Here is a 13,449-nt window from a genome sequence, read left to right as displayed (position 1 = left end):
TATATATTAATTTAAAATATTTATAATTTCAACCATTCGAGCCGGGTGACAACCCTGCTTCAGAAAATGCACATTGGCAAGTTGGCAGCCCTGCAACAAAAATCAATAGTCGCCGCCATATTTTTTCACTCGACGACGACCAACGCGCTTCGGACACTTAAAAACTATGTTTAGATAAATAAGTTAATTAAGATAAGCTATTGTTGAAAGTGCATCGGGTTCCCAGCAGTTCAAAGACCATTTGACCACCCGTGATCCTCCGACGCGAGCATAAAAACTCCAGAATCGAAAACCGCAAGTCTCCGGCATCCGAGCACCGCTTCTTCTTCTTCCTTCATTCTGCGCCTGCTGCAGTGTGCGTCCGACTCGGTGCGTGTGTCCCGTGTGAGATAACCAATTGAGTGAGAGAGCGAGGAGCATGGAAGGAGCCCCAGTGTCCTCCTCTTCGATCGGCGGCCCTCGTGGCGGTGGCGGCTACCGTGGCCGCGGCAGTGGCGCCCCCATGCGGGGCGGCTTCGATCGGGGCCGTGGACGCGGTCGTGGTCACTATATGGGTGGCATGCGTGGTGGCGGCGGGGGCGGTGGAATGGGTGGCGGACCACCCATGCAAGGGATGATGTCGGGACCGCCGCGCGGAATGCGCGGTTCTCGCGGTGGCATGGGTTATCAGGGACGTGGTGGTGGCGGCTACCAGCCGCGGGGCGGTGCTCCGATGGGCATGCGCGGCGGACGACCGCCCTTATACTCTCAGCGTGAGTACTCTAAATTCACCTTCCCAAGAAACTTCTTGTAAATCGAGATCCAATCTAGCGCCGAAACAACACACAGGCGCTGATAACAACAAGACAGTGTCGCCGGTGCCCACCTCCGCGGTGAGCGGCGAACCACCGGCCGAATCAACTGGCGAAGACGGCACCGATGGAGCATCTAGTGCGCCCACTGGCAACTCGCATGGCGGCAGCTCAGGCCCCGGCGGCAGCAACGGTGGTCCTCCTCCCTATATGGGTCGTGGACGGGGACGCGGAGGTCCCTTCAGCGGACGAGGTCGCGGAGGCGGTGGCTACAATTCGCACATGAATGGCAGCGGGAGCGGCAGTATGTATGGCGGTCCGCATAGCCACCACAGCAACTCGCTGGGAGGCGGCTCAAGCGGAGAGCACGGCTCGATGCCAAGGCGCGGAGCTCCGCGAGGCAGGGGCGGCTATAATCAAGGTATGAGTCGGCCACCCTTGCATCACCATCAGGCACATAATCCCAATACACAACTCGCACCGGTACCAGCTCTCAAACGCGGCGCTCCCGGTGGTCCTGGTCCCAAGCGTGGTCGATATGAGGGCAGTCCCTACGGCCAGAGGCCGATGACACCCAAGTACCACTCCTCCCAGCACATGGGCGGCAGCGGAGGCGGAGGCGGAAGCATGGCCCCGCAATCCTCTTACGGCTCACCGCCAAGCCATCATGCGCCAGCCCAGAGGTAAGACATTATCATTTCCAGGGGTTTAACATAGTCTACAGGGTTATGCATATATAAAATATACAATTTTTGTAAGTTATGCAAGTGGAGACTTTGACGAAGTTAATTAAAGTTTTTATTATGGGATATAGGATAGGCCAGAATTTGAATTAAAGATAAGCCTGAACCTTACACATATTCCTCGAACTTCTTTAAGTTATTTACCAAGATTCATGGCTACTAGCCAAAGTTAGCGTACCATCGAAACTGTGTTTAAACTATATTTGTAATTCCTTAACAGCCACCACAGCTATCAGACTCACGACCAGACCCAGCAAGTGGATCCGTATGCACAGAGCAGTTACAGTACCCAGGCAACCCAACAGGGATACAATGGTTATGGCCAGAGCGGCAGCAGCAGCTATGCGGCTCACACGTCCCAGACTAGCGCCCCGGCCAGCAGCAGCTATGCGACTCACCATGGCACTGAATACGATCAGAGTCAGTACCAGAACTACAAGTAAGTCTTGACACTCTTTTTTCAGTTCGATTCGGTTAAGCAGGAGCTGATATGTTTCGTAGCAGTTCCACAGGCTATGCCACCCAGCAGGACACGCGGTACCAGTCGTACAGCCAAGACTATAGCCAGCAGTATGGCTCGACTGCCGTGGACTACAATGCCGCTGGGCAGACGGACTACAGCCAGCATGGACAGCAGAGCACAGGATACGATGAGCGTGGAAATTATACGGGTTATGGTAGGTTATTCGAAAGACTCCTCAGAATGGTCGTCCGTCATCGGTGTCTCATTGCAGATTCGCAGGCCTACTCGCAGAACTATTCGAATGCAGCTGCTTATTACTAGACAACCGCATCCCACTCCCGACCCTGATCAGAACGCTGCGCGTGCTCCGATAGGCCAAGAAACCAAATAGAAGGGATTAGGGCAACAAAAAGGGAATATATATGTTTAATACAGAAAATATCTTGCTATATTCAACACTCACACACACACATAATACACACACGGACTCTAAGAACAAGTTTAGTTGTAAGGATACAGTTCTCCTTTTCTTAGCATTTAAGACATCTCCTGTTGCTACGTCTTTCTATATATGAAGCCTCCGCAGCCTAATTTCTTTATTCGTTTTTGTTCCGTCTCCCCCGAATCCCAAAAAGAATTATTAAAAAAAATACTTGCATTGCCTGTTGTTTAATGTTTTGTTAGTAGACAAACATCCCAAAAACCATATATCCCATGTGCTCCTTAGTTTCATTTACGATTACAATTTAACTGTGACCAAAATATGCTTAAATCATATTTTTTATATGACGAAAACAATGAGTACGAACATGATCTTCTCGATGAACTAAACTAAATTTATCAATTTTGTGAATGATGTCAAATTGTATACAAAAGAATGCAATGTATAGATTTTAGTTGATAAGCTCTCGGCACTCTGAAAGTTGGTTCCCCAACCCCTATATACATTTATATATACTCCCTATATCTGAAAGAAGTTTATGATTTTGCAAGAATGTATCTTTTTTTTTCTTTTCTTTACTATATTGACGTGAATGACAGAAGCCAGACTTTTATTTACCTTATTGTTTGATTTGATTTATTGAACATCAACTATTTACGTATAGCAACAATTTAAGCAGAAACAACAATTTCGTATTTATGTAACTTATAAAATAAGCTGAGAAAAACAAATAACGAAATACACAAAAAATATATTAGCAAAAGATGCAAAAATCATAACCAATATCAAAGTCAATAAAATAATGTTCAAAAATGTGTTAAATGCATTAAACTTATTTAAGCGTACCAATTATTATTTTAAATATTTTGTTTATACAAAAATCAATCAGTACAAAATAATTAAGCAATCGAAAGACGAGCACTGAGTAAGGAAAATATAAATGAGACTGAACCGAAGAAGCACAGCAAGCAAGCAAAAATCATTAACAAAAAAAAAAACAAGAAACAAATGAATGAAACTGCAAACAAAATACTACTTTTATTCGAAATGTTGCCAACATAACAAAAGCAAATTAAAAAACAAGATAAGAACAAAGAAAGAATGACTATAATTAAAGTGCAAACAACCTGAACTAATACTCAGGATAAATATTAGAAACAAATTTGCCGAAAATCGCCTCAGACATACTACGTACGACTATGAATCAATAAATTATTGAGATAGTGTCGCGAAAATACATTTTTGAGAACGATAAAATTGATTGAGCGTACCCAAACCAATAATAGCTAAATTAGATAAATTTACAAATTAAAAACAAAAGCACTGAAAGTACAAACAAAACATTATCAGTATAACATTTAAAAAATATTTTGGTAAGTTAAGGTCAAAGCCAAAAAATATATACAAAACTCCAAGAATATGATGAACTCAGCGAAAAGGAAAAAATATACGTACTATCCGGTTGTCCGCTATAAAGTTTAGACTCACACCTAAACACCCTACATTCTGTACTTTATAAATCATTCAAGCTGCTGAGTTCTACATAAAACCAAATGTGGCCCTTTTGACGCATTTCACATATAAATCGTAGCATTTAGTTGTTTTTTTACAGGAATGATAATTCATAATGAGAAATCAAAATGAAAGCATTTAAAGGCTTATCAAGTCTGAAGGAAACGCTCTAAAATGGATTTGTCCAATGGTGGTAATCTCAAAACAAACAACACTCAAAAAAATACAAGTAACAAAAACCAACAAAAAGTATATATATATATTAAAAAAAAAGAAAGAGATTATGAATCTATGAAATATTTTGTTTTATATGTTGCACTTTTATGTTATTTATATATTTTGATTTATGTATAAAATGATTTTATTTGTTATAGTTAAGACAAAGTCAAATAATTTATTCGGGTCTTGCCAAGACCAAGCTAAGAAAATATTAAAACAATTTTTAACCGAAAAGGCTGATTGATATTTTTTAAGGAGATCAAATCTCCAGCTACCAAAGAAAGTACGTTTTGAACTGAACTCTCTAGGAAATAATATGTTCCAAATTTATAGTAAAGATCCTTGACGGATGTCCAAATATAAATGGCAGCAAAAGAATAATTAAAATAACAAGAAACCAGAAAATCGAATTACAAATATCAAAACTGATATATGTTTAAGAGATCAGAGACAAAGAAAATCATTTGTGAATGGTATATACATATTTTAATTTACATGCTTTGGCATTTAATATATAAACAAAGATATAGACATGAGCTAACTGCATTATTTACCGTTTTCGTGTCAAATAATTTGATTTAACTTATTCTATTATTTGTTTAATTCTTTATTGATTTAATAAAAACATTTAAAATGGCAGCAATCACTTGAACCCAATACGCAATTAAATGGAAACTTTTAACGATTTCTTTCAGCAAAAGAATTTTGAAAACAAAATATAACCGAATGGAGCGAAATTAACTGCGAACTGTGGAAGCCATTAACCAAATATATACTCACAAAATATGATACAACTTCTGGTTGCCAAAAGCATACAATGGAACTAGCGTTTGATGATGTTTCCATAGACTTCCACAAATACACAAGTGCCTACCAAAGCTAATTTACTAATTTTGAAAAAGGAAACTTTAAAAATTTACCAAACATTTATATTATGTCAAATTTATAAAATAATATTTTTTTTAATTGTATGTAAAATGTAATGTGCTTCCGGGCAATATTTTCCAAATTTGGAAGTGAACGAAGACAATTTTGACTGTAATAAAGAATATTGTGTAGTACTGTGTTTATTTCAATATTAAAAGGAAAATTCTCGTAATTTAAAATTAAAGATAACAACCGTTTATCATATCAATTAAAAATGAAAGAAATCACATTTATGTTGAATCTATTTCTTATTATTTAGTTTTAGTTCTCATAATCTGAAAGAAAAATAAAGTGTTGTCAATATCTGAAATAAAAACACGACTTTTATTGCGGTGTAAAAATTTTTTGATGGGATTTCGCATCTTGCCGTTTATATGGTCTATGTTTTAGAGTTTCGTACGTTTTTATACATTTAAATTTCAAATTTTATCAAATATTAATGTAGAGACTATGGTTCCAGTAAAGATAAAAAGTTTTTTAGAAAAAGCTGAACCTAAATAACTTAAATGGTTTTCATTTTTATTAGAATTAAGTATTGACAAATTCGGAAAATCAGTCGAAAGAATAATCTATAAATTCTACAAGTCAGCAAGAATCCTGATGAATCGCTAAAAGTACTAAATAAGTACTGATAAGGTTTTTCTTATTTGTTCAAAATTAATTTGAGTTCGACCCCGAAATATATAAATTTTCTTTTAATCTTGTCCCATTCTCAGAACCCAAAAATAAGCCAATTTCAATTGCATTTTATCATGCATTCACATATTGAGAGGAAAAGTTTGTCTTTATTTAAAAGATTAACTCAAGACAAGGATTCGAAAACATATTTTTAGTTATTTAATATTAGTGCTTCATGCTAGGGAAATATATTTGAGATAGCTGCATCTAATCCGCATAGGTTTACTACTGTTTCTTTGTAAAACATTTATAAAGTCCACGAGTAGGAGAAAAATGGAATGATTAACAAAACAATAAAAAAAAATAATAGTATCAAACTTGGTGTAGAACGTTTCGGGGGTCTTTGAGTATGTACAAACATTTTGCGACTTTTTATAGAAACATTGGACACCTCGATTTGGTATTTAATGAACTAGAGAGCTTCCAATTGAGTATAGTTCTGAGTTTTTCCATTGATTACATTTACATAATTATGCTGAATACTTTAAAAAGTGTGTTGAGCTTTGTGTGTGTGGAACAGAAACGATTTCGCCGCTCGTTGGTCAAGGTCCTGTGTCGTCTTGGGATCAAAATGGGCTTTCGATAGTGTCCTTTTTGGGGGTAAATGGCCTTAACGACGTTTGCCAAAACGCAGGAAGACGTGATCGACGTCCGTGCGTTTGTTGTAGTTCTTTAGCAGATCGTCAGAGTTGGCAACCAGAGCTGGAAATAAATAGAATTTTTATTTTAAATTATCTAAACTAAAGAAAAATAAATATAAAATATCTTGGAATATCTGTTGATTAAACTACCGCTTACCGGAGGCCTCATTGTTGATGTAGGACTTGAGGGCCGAGGTCAATTGATCCGAGTTCTCCAACGCCTGGCACACCTTCTTGATGTGCGGGGGCATCTCCTCGACGATGCCGGCCGCGCACAGTGGCGGTGGCTGGGAGGCTGCTTGTGTGTTGGCCACGGCCAGGAGGATGACGGCCAGGCAGCAGGCGACAAAGAACTGTGCGAAGGACATGCTGCAAGTTTAAAGTAATGTGCAGGAAGCACGATTGACATCGTTAGCGGGTGTCAGGCTTATTGGATTATTTAGCGAGCAAAAGGTTGCCAGCAAGGACGCCATCTGCTCATCCATCCTGAAGCTGGGGGGCAGCTCTCGTTCCCCTCAGCAAATTTTGATTAAGTGTAATGATCTTAATGCTACGTGCTTGATTGCCAAGCCATGAAGCTGGCGTTGCCATGGCAAAGTATTATGCATAAATGGAGTTGTCTCCGTTGCAGGCTCTCCTTGGAGTTTCCACTTTAAGTTCCATCTAAGCAGGCGGCCCTAATGCTACCGTAATATGTTTACGCGGCAGACAATTTGTTTCTATTAGCCGGAGTAGGCGGCGCAATCTGTCCTCCCCGCTCGTTGTTAGTACTGATTACTCCTACCCTAAGGTATCACTCATACGCCCCGTGTGCCGTCACAGGGATGCAGTTGGCATGCAAACACACATGCGAGAGCCATCTGCATACGTGTTTCGCCTTCATCTATTTAGCTTAAAAGTGTGTTGCCAGAAGGTGGTGTAGGCAGGTAAGGAATGTGCAAAAAAGACACGTTTTGAGGATCCAAACGTCTGTCGCTTGTTTTGAGCTTAACAAGGATGCACGAACACCAATCAATGACGTGTGCTTTGATTTTGAATGAACTTACATGTATTGTTTAATTGCTTTTGCATAGGAAAATGTAACTTATTGGCTTTTTGATTTTCTTATCATTGAATCTCTTTAGGGAATGTGAAAAAGAACAATTTAGTAAATCAAAAAGTCCCCTTATAAAAATAATATAACTTCTTTCAACATTAAGTTATTATATACCAAGATACTATATTTACTTAAGTTTCTTTAAATACTTTTAAGCAAAGTAAATCTCTCAAGCAAACTAAATTGTTAAGTTCCAGTATTGAAATTCAAAAGAAATTTGAATTTAAAATTATTAAAATGAGCTGAAGCCTCTTATTTGAAGATTGTTTCATTTAAAACTTTAGTTTATTAAGTTCCGGAACCGTTTCGCTTAATTTCACTATTAGATCTGGTTAGTTCTACTAAGTATTACTTTAAATAACACTTTTTAGACATCCTTAAAGCATTCACTTTTTTGTAAAACAAAGGCACTATTACAAACCTGATAGAGGATTTAAGATATGGATACTTCCACAAAGATTTGGGTGAAAAAACTAGATGTTTCCTTGGAACTGCTGCTGCTCCGTTTGCTATACTTGTTGAACGCAAGCACTCGAATGATGTCCTGTCCAGCCAGGAAATCCGCTTTTATTTACTTTCGCTGAGGACGAACGCAGATGGCACGGCGTCCTCTGATTGGCTGACTTGGGCAAGGAACACACAAACAAGCACACCGAGATTCCCATGGATGGGGCGGGGGACCACATGTTGCGCTCTCCTCCCAGGATACGCTTGGTGGGCGTGCTCAAACATACCTCATACGCCACGGACTCCGACCAGAGCACGATGCGCTGCCGCTCATTGTGTGCACTTGGCACACACTGTCGACGGCAACCCACCGAGTTGCCCAATATGTGTTTATCTATTATATAAGTTTATCAGCTCTTAATTATGTTGTAAAAGTTCGCACTTTTATGATCAGTGGCCGGCAGCCATCGGATATTTATAGGTAGTTATAATTATTAATACCTTTCATCGAAGTTTTACGCTCCAACCCACGGACAGCAGGACCTGCTTTAAGCTCCGAGTTTAAAGCCAGTGCCCGATGTCCAATGTCCTGGCAGCTGCACTTTGCCTTTCGGCTGCGTAAGCAGAGTAATCTCCGGTTTATGAGACTGGGATTTGCAGGCGAAGCGTTGCAATTAATTTGAATCTGTGCGTGTTTCGCATGCAAAATCCTGGCTAGGAATTTTCGACTGTGACGTCAGGTGCTTATCCTGGCCCCAACCGGATGGAGCTATAACTACGGCAGCATCTATGAAGAGGGAGATTTTATGGATTTGTTTTTGATGTCCTTGGTGTCAGTAATGGAGTCAACATGAAGCTATTACTGAAGGTATTTCTTTTTGTACTTCCAAAAATATGCCAGCATTAGAAAACTATCATCTGGATATTTAAGCTTAAATGGATTAAATGTTAGAGTCTAAACATTAAAAAGAAAGTCTATAAATAATAGTTTGTTTTTTTATAATATTGTCTATGCTTTGCGATTATTTAACATCAATTGTTTTTTTTTATGAGGAAGAAATACAAACAAGTTGCTAGATATGAGACAAAAAATAGCAAACATTTATTTTAATATGGCATAAAAACCGCTAAAACTATCAAAAAATTGTTTAAAATATTGAAAATAAAGTCACAAAATTGCAATTATATTTTTTAACCTTTGCATACTGCATAGAGACAGAGGGCAGAGGCCGTGCAGAGAAATTTGTGACTAGTGCACTAATTAATAAATCTATTTTTACTTTAAGCTAAGTCTTTAATAATTGGTCACATCATTTATTTATAAAATTTAATGACTTTAGGGAATCTTAATTCATTCATAGGTAGAACCATAGGGTTTAATGGGTGGTAGGCTATAAGTATCCAGCAATCCCGGATTTCCGAAATATACAGATTGAAACTAAAGGCAGAGCAACAATTGCTAGCAGCTAAACACTATTTAGGTTATTTTAATCAGGAATTTAAATACTTAAACTACTTTTTCAGGACAAGTTTTCATATATTTAAATATTCAGGGAATTCTAAAGACGATGAGTATCCCAAAATCCTATTCTTGTTGCCTACATAAATAGTATAATTTCCTTATTATAATCAAAACAAGGCACAGTTTCCTTTCCATTTGGAAACACCATATTGCCTGCGTGGTTTCCCCACATTTTCTGTCCTCGAGTATCTCACTAATTGGGTTACAGTTAGTCCCCATTATCTGTCATCTTTGATGTGCACAAATCTGTTAAAATAATAATGCAATGCCAGTGCCATCCATATGTGACTGAGGAAAAAGGGAAGAGACCAGCAGCACGCGTCGGTGGCCCAACAATGTAACACGAAATTTGCACAAAATTTGAATAAACTGATTGGGTTTCAGTTGTATGTGGATGGTTGGATAATGCGTCAGTGCAGGGAGAACATGTAGACTGTGCGAATAGGTCACGATGCGCAGCGATTAACATTTAAATTATTTTCGCCACTTTGCGGCCTACGCAAATAAACGGAGGAAAAACCCCAGAAAAACTTGCTTAAATTTTATTTCCATTCTCGGGAATCGTACAAACTATGGGGGGGGGGACAGACACTTTCTGCCGCAGGACTTCACCCTTCAGTCCAGTAGCTTGGCCACAATTGGTTCGGGGGCAGTCATCGCGTAACCCAATTGCTGAAGAGCCCGCCGTATCTCGGTGAAGACAGTGGCATCATCAATGGTGGCCGGCAGGATCACACGCTCATTCCGGGCAAAATCAGCCATAGCTTTCCGCATCGTCTTGCCGGAACGAGTACGTGGCAGGTTGTTCACGGAGGTAATCAGCCGGAAGGCAGCGATGGGCCCCACCACATCCCGGATTAACTTTATAATCTCAGTCGACAGCTTGGCATCGGTCTTCTTGCAGTTCTCCACGGGTATGTACAGGCAGAGTGGCACCTGACCCTTGGTGGCCTCCGGAACTCCAAACACAGCCACATCGACCACGTCTGGATGCCGCAGGACGGCGTCTTCTAAGCTAGAGGTGGATAGTCGATGACCAGCCACATTAATCACATCGTCATCGCGAGCCGTCACAAAAATATAGCCACGGTCGTCCTTATACCCAGCATCCATGGTGTCGTAGTAGCCCTAGATGGATAAATAATTATTAAGATTTTAAATAAAATTTTAAATTAAATTCAGAATTAAATAATTGGACCTAGGTCAAAAAGTTGGATGACATTCTGCTATCAGGGAACTCCCAACTCACCGGAAACTTTTGGAAATACAGCTTGCGAAAGAGCTCCTCGTTCTTGTACAATGTGGCCATGTTGCCTGGGGGCAGGGGTAGTTTTAGCACAATCCTTCCCAACTCCATGGACTGGGTCTCGCTACCATCGGGCTTCAGGATCTTGACTGCAAGAGAGATGTCCCAGGACTTTTGAATCTTTTTTTAAACTAAGCTATCTGGAGCATCACTCACCGTCATAGCCCATCAGAGGCAGGCCCGTGGAGTAGGTGGGCGGACTGAGGTTCTGTTGGAAGCCCAAACAGGTGGCGGTCACAGCGGAACCCGTCTCCGTCTGCCACCAGTGGTTAAGCACCGGGACCTTGAAGGTCTTCTCTATCCAGTTCTTGGTCTCATAGTCGCAGTGCTCGCCGGCAATGAAGATGGCTCGCAGGGATTTCGTGGAGTACTGGCGGCCATAGCTGATGTCCGGATCGGCGCGACGGATCACTCGGAAAGAAGTGGGCACCGAGAATATGGAACGGACCTTGTACTGGTCGATGATCCTGTGTACAAAAATTAAATAAAACAATTTTCTTAATTAATCCAATATTCAACTCACCTAAAGTACTGGCCAGGATCGGGTGTGCGATCAGGCTTGCCCTCGTACATGATGCTAGTGGCTCCCAGGCACAACGGGCCATAGCAGATGTAGGAGTGTCCCACCACCCAGCCCATGTCGGAGGCCGCCCACCAAGTGTCACCGGGACTGATGCCGTAGATGGTGCGCAGCGTATACATGAGTGCCACCAGGTGACCGCCAATGGTTCGCAGGACTCCCTTCGGCTTGTCCGTGGTGCCAGATGTATACAGGATATACAGCGGATCGTTGGCCTCGATGGGAACACAGGCCACCGGTTGCTCCCCCTCAGACATTTTCAGAACATCGGACCAGAGAACATCAGCCTCCGGGTCCAGCCTGCTGGTGTCAGGAATGACATTGTCCCGGCGGAATATAATATTGCGCTGAGGGGGCTTCCAGCGTGACATACTAATGGCCGAGTGGAGAATGTCCAAGTAGGGCACCACCTTGCCTGGCTCTACACCTACATTGGAGGCAATCACCAGTTTCGGCTCCACATGCTCGATCCGCGAACACAGCTCTCTGGCGGCAAAGCCACCGAAGACTACCGAGTGAATGGCACCCAACCGAACGATGGCCAGCATGGCGATGATGGTCTCTGGGATCAGGGGCATATAGATCACCACGCGATCACCCTTGACCACGCCCAGTTTGGCCAGGCCACCGGCTAGCAAGACAATCTGATCGTACAGTTCCTGGTAGGTTACGCGGCGCGCCGTTCCCGTCAAGGGGCTGTCGTGGATGAGAGCCACCTTGGAGCCCCTGCCGGCCAGTATATGCCGATCGATGGAATTATAGCAGGCATTCAGATAGCCGCCCACATACCACTTGGTGAAGGGGGGATTGCTATTGTCCAGCACCTGCTGCCAGGGTTGGTCCCAGTCGAGCAGTTGGGCCTGCTCCTCCCAGAAGGCCTCCGGATCCTGAATGCTCTGACGGTAGGCCTGCAGGTACAGCGGGTCGTGGGCCTCCACCGGCATGCCGCAGATAGATTCAGCTATAAGGAATCAGAGGGATTAATTTGGTTTCAGGGGGTTTTATGCCCTCGCTGCATAATTTAGTCGCTGAAACTTAATTACAGCAATAGAACTTGAGACCACCTTGCTACATAAAGCACGAAATGGAGCCACATTGAATTTTAAATTTTCTAAATGTCGCGGTCACTCAACTGAGTTCTATATAGCCCTATCCGCACCTTGCTTATATACCGCCGAGGCAGACGCTTGAGCATAATCCAGACGTCATTCCACCTGGCCATGGGACCTTTGAAAGCAAGACGGAATAAGCTAATCGAAAATCATTAATATGGAGTGCTGACAGTTTGAGCCACACAACTAATTTAAATTATAGTTAAAGGGAAAGTTCATGAGATTAATTAGAAAATGGGGTAAAGTAACACTTTAAATCTAAAATTAATTAATTTAACAAGTTCGTTTAAGTAATTGCTTAATTCCTTACCCAATAAAGGTTAAATGCACATTTTAATTTGAAGTTTGAACCTCTCTGATAGTTACCGAGTCTCTGGAGATCCTTGGGGAAGTTATAGTATATAATATCACTGTTTTATTAAGGTTTCTTTTCGCTAATTAACTCTATGCATTTATTTCAGTATATATATCCGTACGAATCATGTGATTACTCATTGACAAATAACATTTAACACTTTCTTTATACATTTCCTTCTACATTTACATTTTAATTTTGAAGTTTGAACTTCTTTGAGAAGTAACCAAGTCTGGAGATTCTTGGAGAAGTAATATAACTGTTATTTAATCTTTAAGGTTCCGTTTTGCTAATTAACTATATGTATTTATTTGAGTACATGTACATATCCGTACGAATCATGTGATTCACGCACTGACAAATTACATTTAACACTTTCTTTCATTTTGAACTTACTGCCTTCGTTATTGACCGCGCCAGCACCCGGTTCCATATCGTAAATTTACGGTTTATAAGATATAGTATAATATAATTATATATCTATTATTGTATGTCCCCTTATATGCTCTTATTTGAAACGAACTGAGCACAACCGTCGCTTTGAAGTAAACACTTTGCAATGAGACTGGAAAATGTAGAACACAAGTGGAATACCGAAAACCTTAAAGAAATACC

The 13,449-nt window shown here is 41.1% G+C and overlaps 3 protein-coding genes across 7 annotated transcripts; 1 reads left to right on the top strand and 2 right to left on the bottom strand.

The window, feature by feature from the left end:
* The first annotated feature begins 97 nt into the window (after positions 1–97).
* LOC108073246 (uncharacterized) lies at positions 98–3,274 on the top strand. 4 transcript variants are annotated; one of them, XM_017164802.3, is made up of 6 exons: positions 99–752; positions 811–1,212; positions 1,282–1,474; positions 1,755–1,973; positions 2,039–2,211; positions 2,269–3,274. In XM_017164802.3, exons 1-6 carry the CDS (start codon positions 419–421, stop codon positions 2,316–2,318), a joined length of 1,371 nt encoding a protein of 456 aa, XP_017020291.1. In that variant the 5' UTR covers positions 99–418; the 3' UTR covers positions 2,319–3,274. The 4 variants fall into 4 exon arrangements, with proteins under 4 accessions (XP_017020289.1, XP_017020291.1, XP_017020288.1 ...); XM_017164801.2 differs by having other exon boundaries at positions 100–752; positions 2,036–2,211; XM_017164800.3 differs by having other exon boundaries at positions 98–752; positions 811–1,474.
* A 2,563-nt stretch (positions 3,275–5,837) lies between these two features.
* Ms (neuropeptide receptor myosuppressin) lies at positions 5,838–8,950 on the bottom strand. Of its 2 annotated transcripts, none has more exons than XM_017164682.3 (3): positions 7,934–8,950; positions 6,574–6,785; positions 5,838–6,477 (listed from the first exon to the last, which is right to left on the bottom strand). In XM_017164682.3, the coding sequence occupies exons 2-3, from the start codon at positions 6,782–6,784 to the stop codon at positions 6,386–6,388; spliced, it is 303 nt and encodes a 100-aa protein (XP_017020171.1). In that variant the 5' UTR covers position 6,785; positions 7,934–8,950; the 3' UTR covers positions 5,838–6,385. The 2 variants fall into 2 exon arrangements, with proteins under 2 accessions (XP_017020171.1, XP_070143454.1); XM_070287353.1 differs by lacking the exon at positions 7,934–8,950 and adding an exon at positions 7,463–7,506.
* Positions 8,951–10,011: 1,061 nt separating this feature from the next.
* LOC108073165 (acyl-CoA synthetase short-chain family member 3, mitochondrial) lies at positions 10,012–13,384 on the bottom strand. Its single transcript, XM_017164672.2, has 5 exons — positions 13,231–13,384; positions 11,311–12,328; positions 10,944–11,254; positions 10,731–10,876; positions 10,012–10,609 (listed from the first exon to the last, which is right to left on the bottom strand). The coding sequence occupies exons 1-5, from the start codon at positions 13,265–13,267 to the stop codon at positions 10,097–10,099; spliced, it is 2,025 nt and encodes a 674-aa protein (XP_017020161.1). The 5' UTR covers positions 13,268–13,384; the 3' UTR covers positions 10,012–10,096.
* Positions 13,385–13,449: the final 65 nt, after the last annotated feature.

The sequence above is a fragment of the Drosophila kikkawai genome, chromosome 3R (assembly GCF_030179895.1).
Source record: "Drosophila kikkawai strain 14028-0561.14 chromosome 3R, DkikHiC1v2, whole genome shotgun sequence".
Lineage (NCBI taxonomy): Eukaryota > Metazoa > Arthropoda > Insecta > Diptera > Drosophilidae > Drosophila > Drosophila kikkawai.
This window is presented reverse-complemented; position numbering and strand designations above follow the sequence as displayed.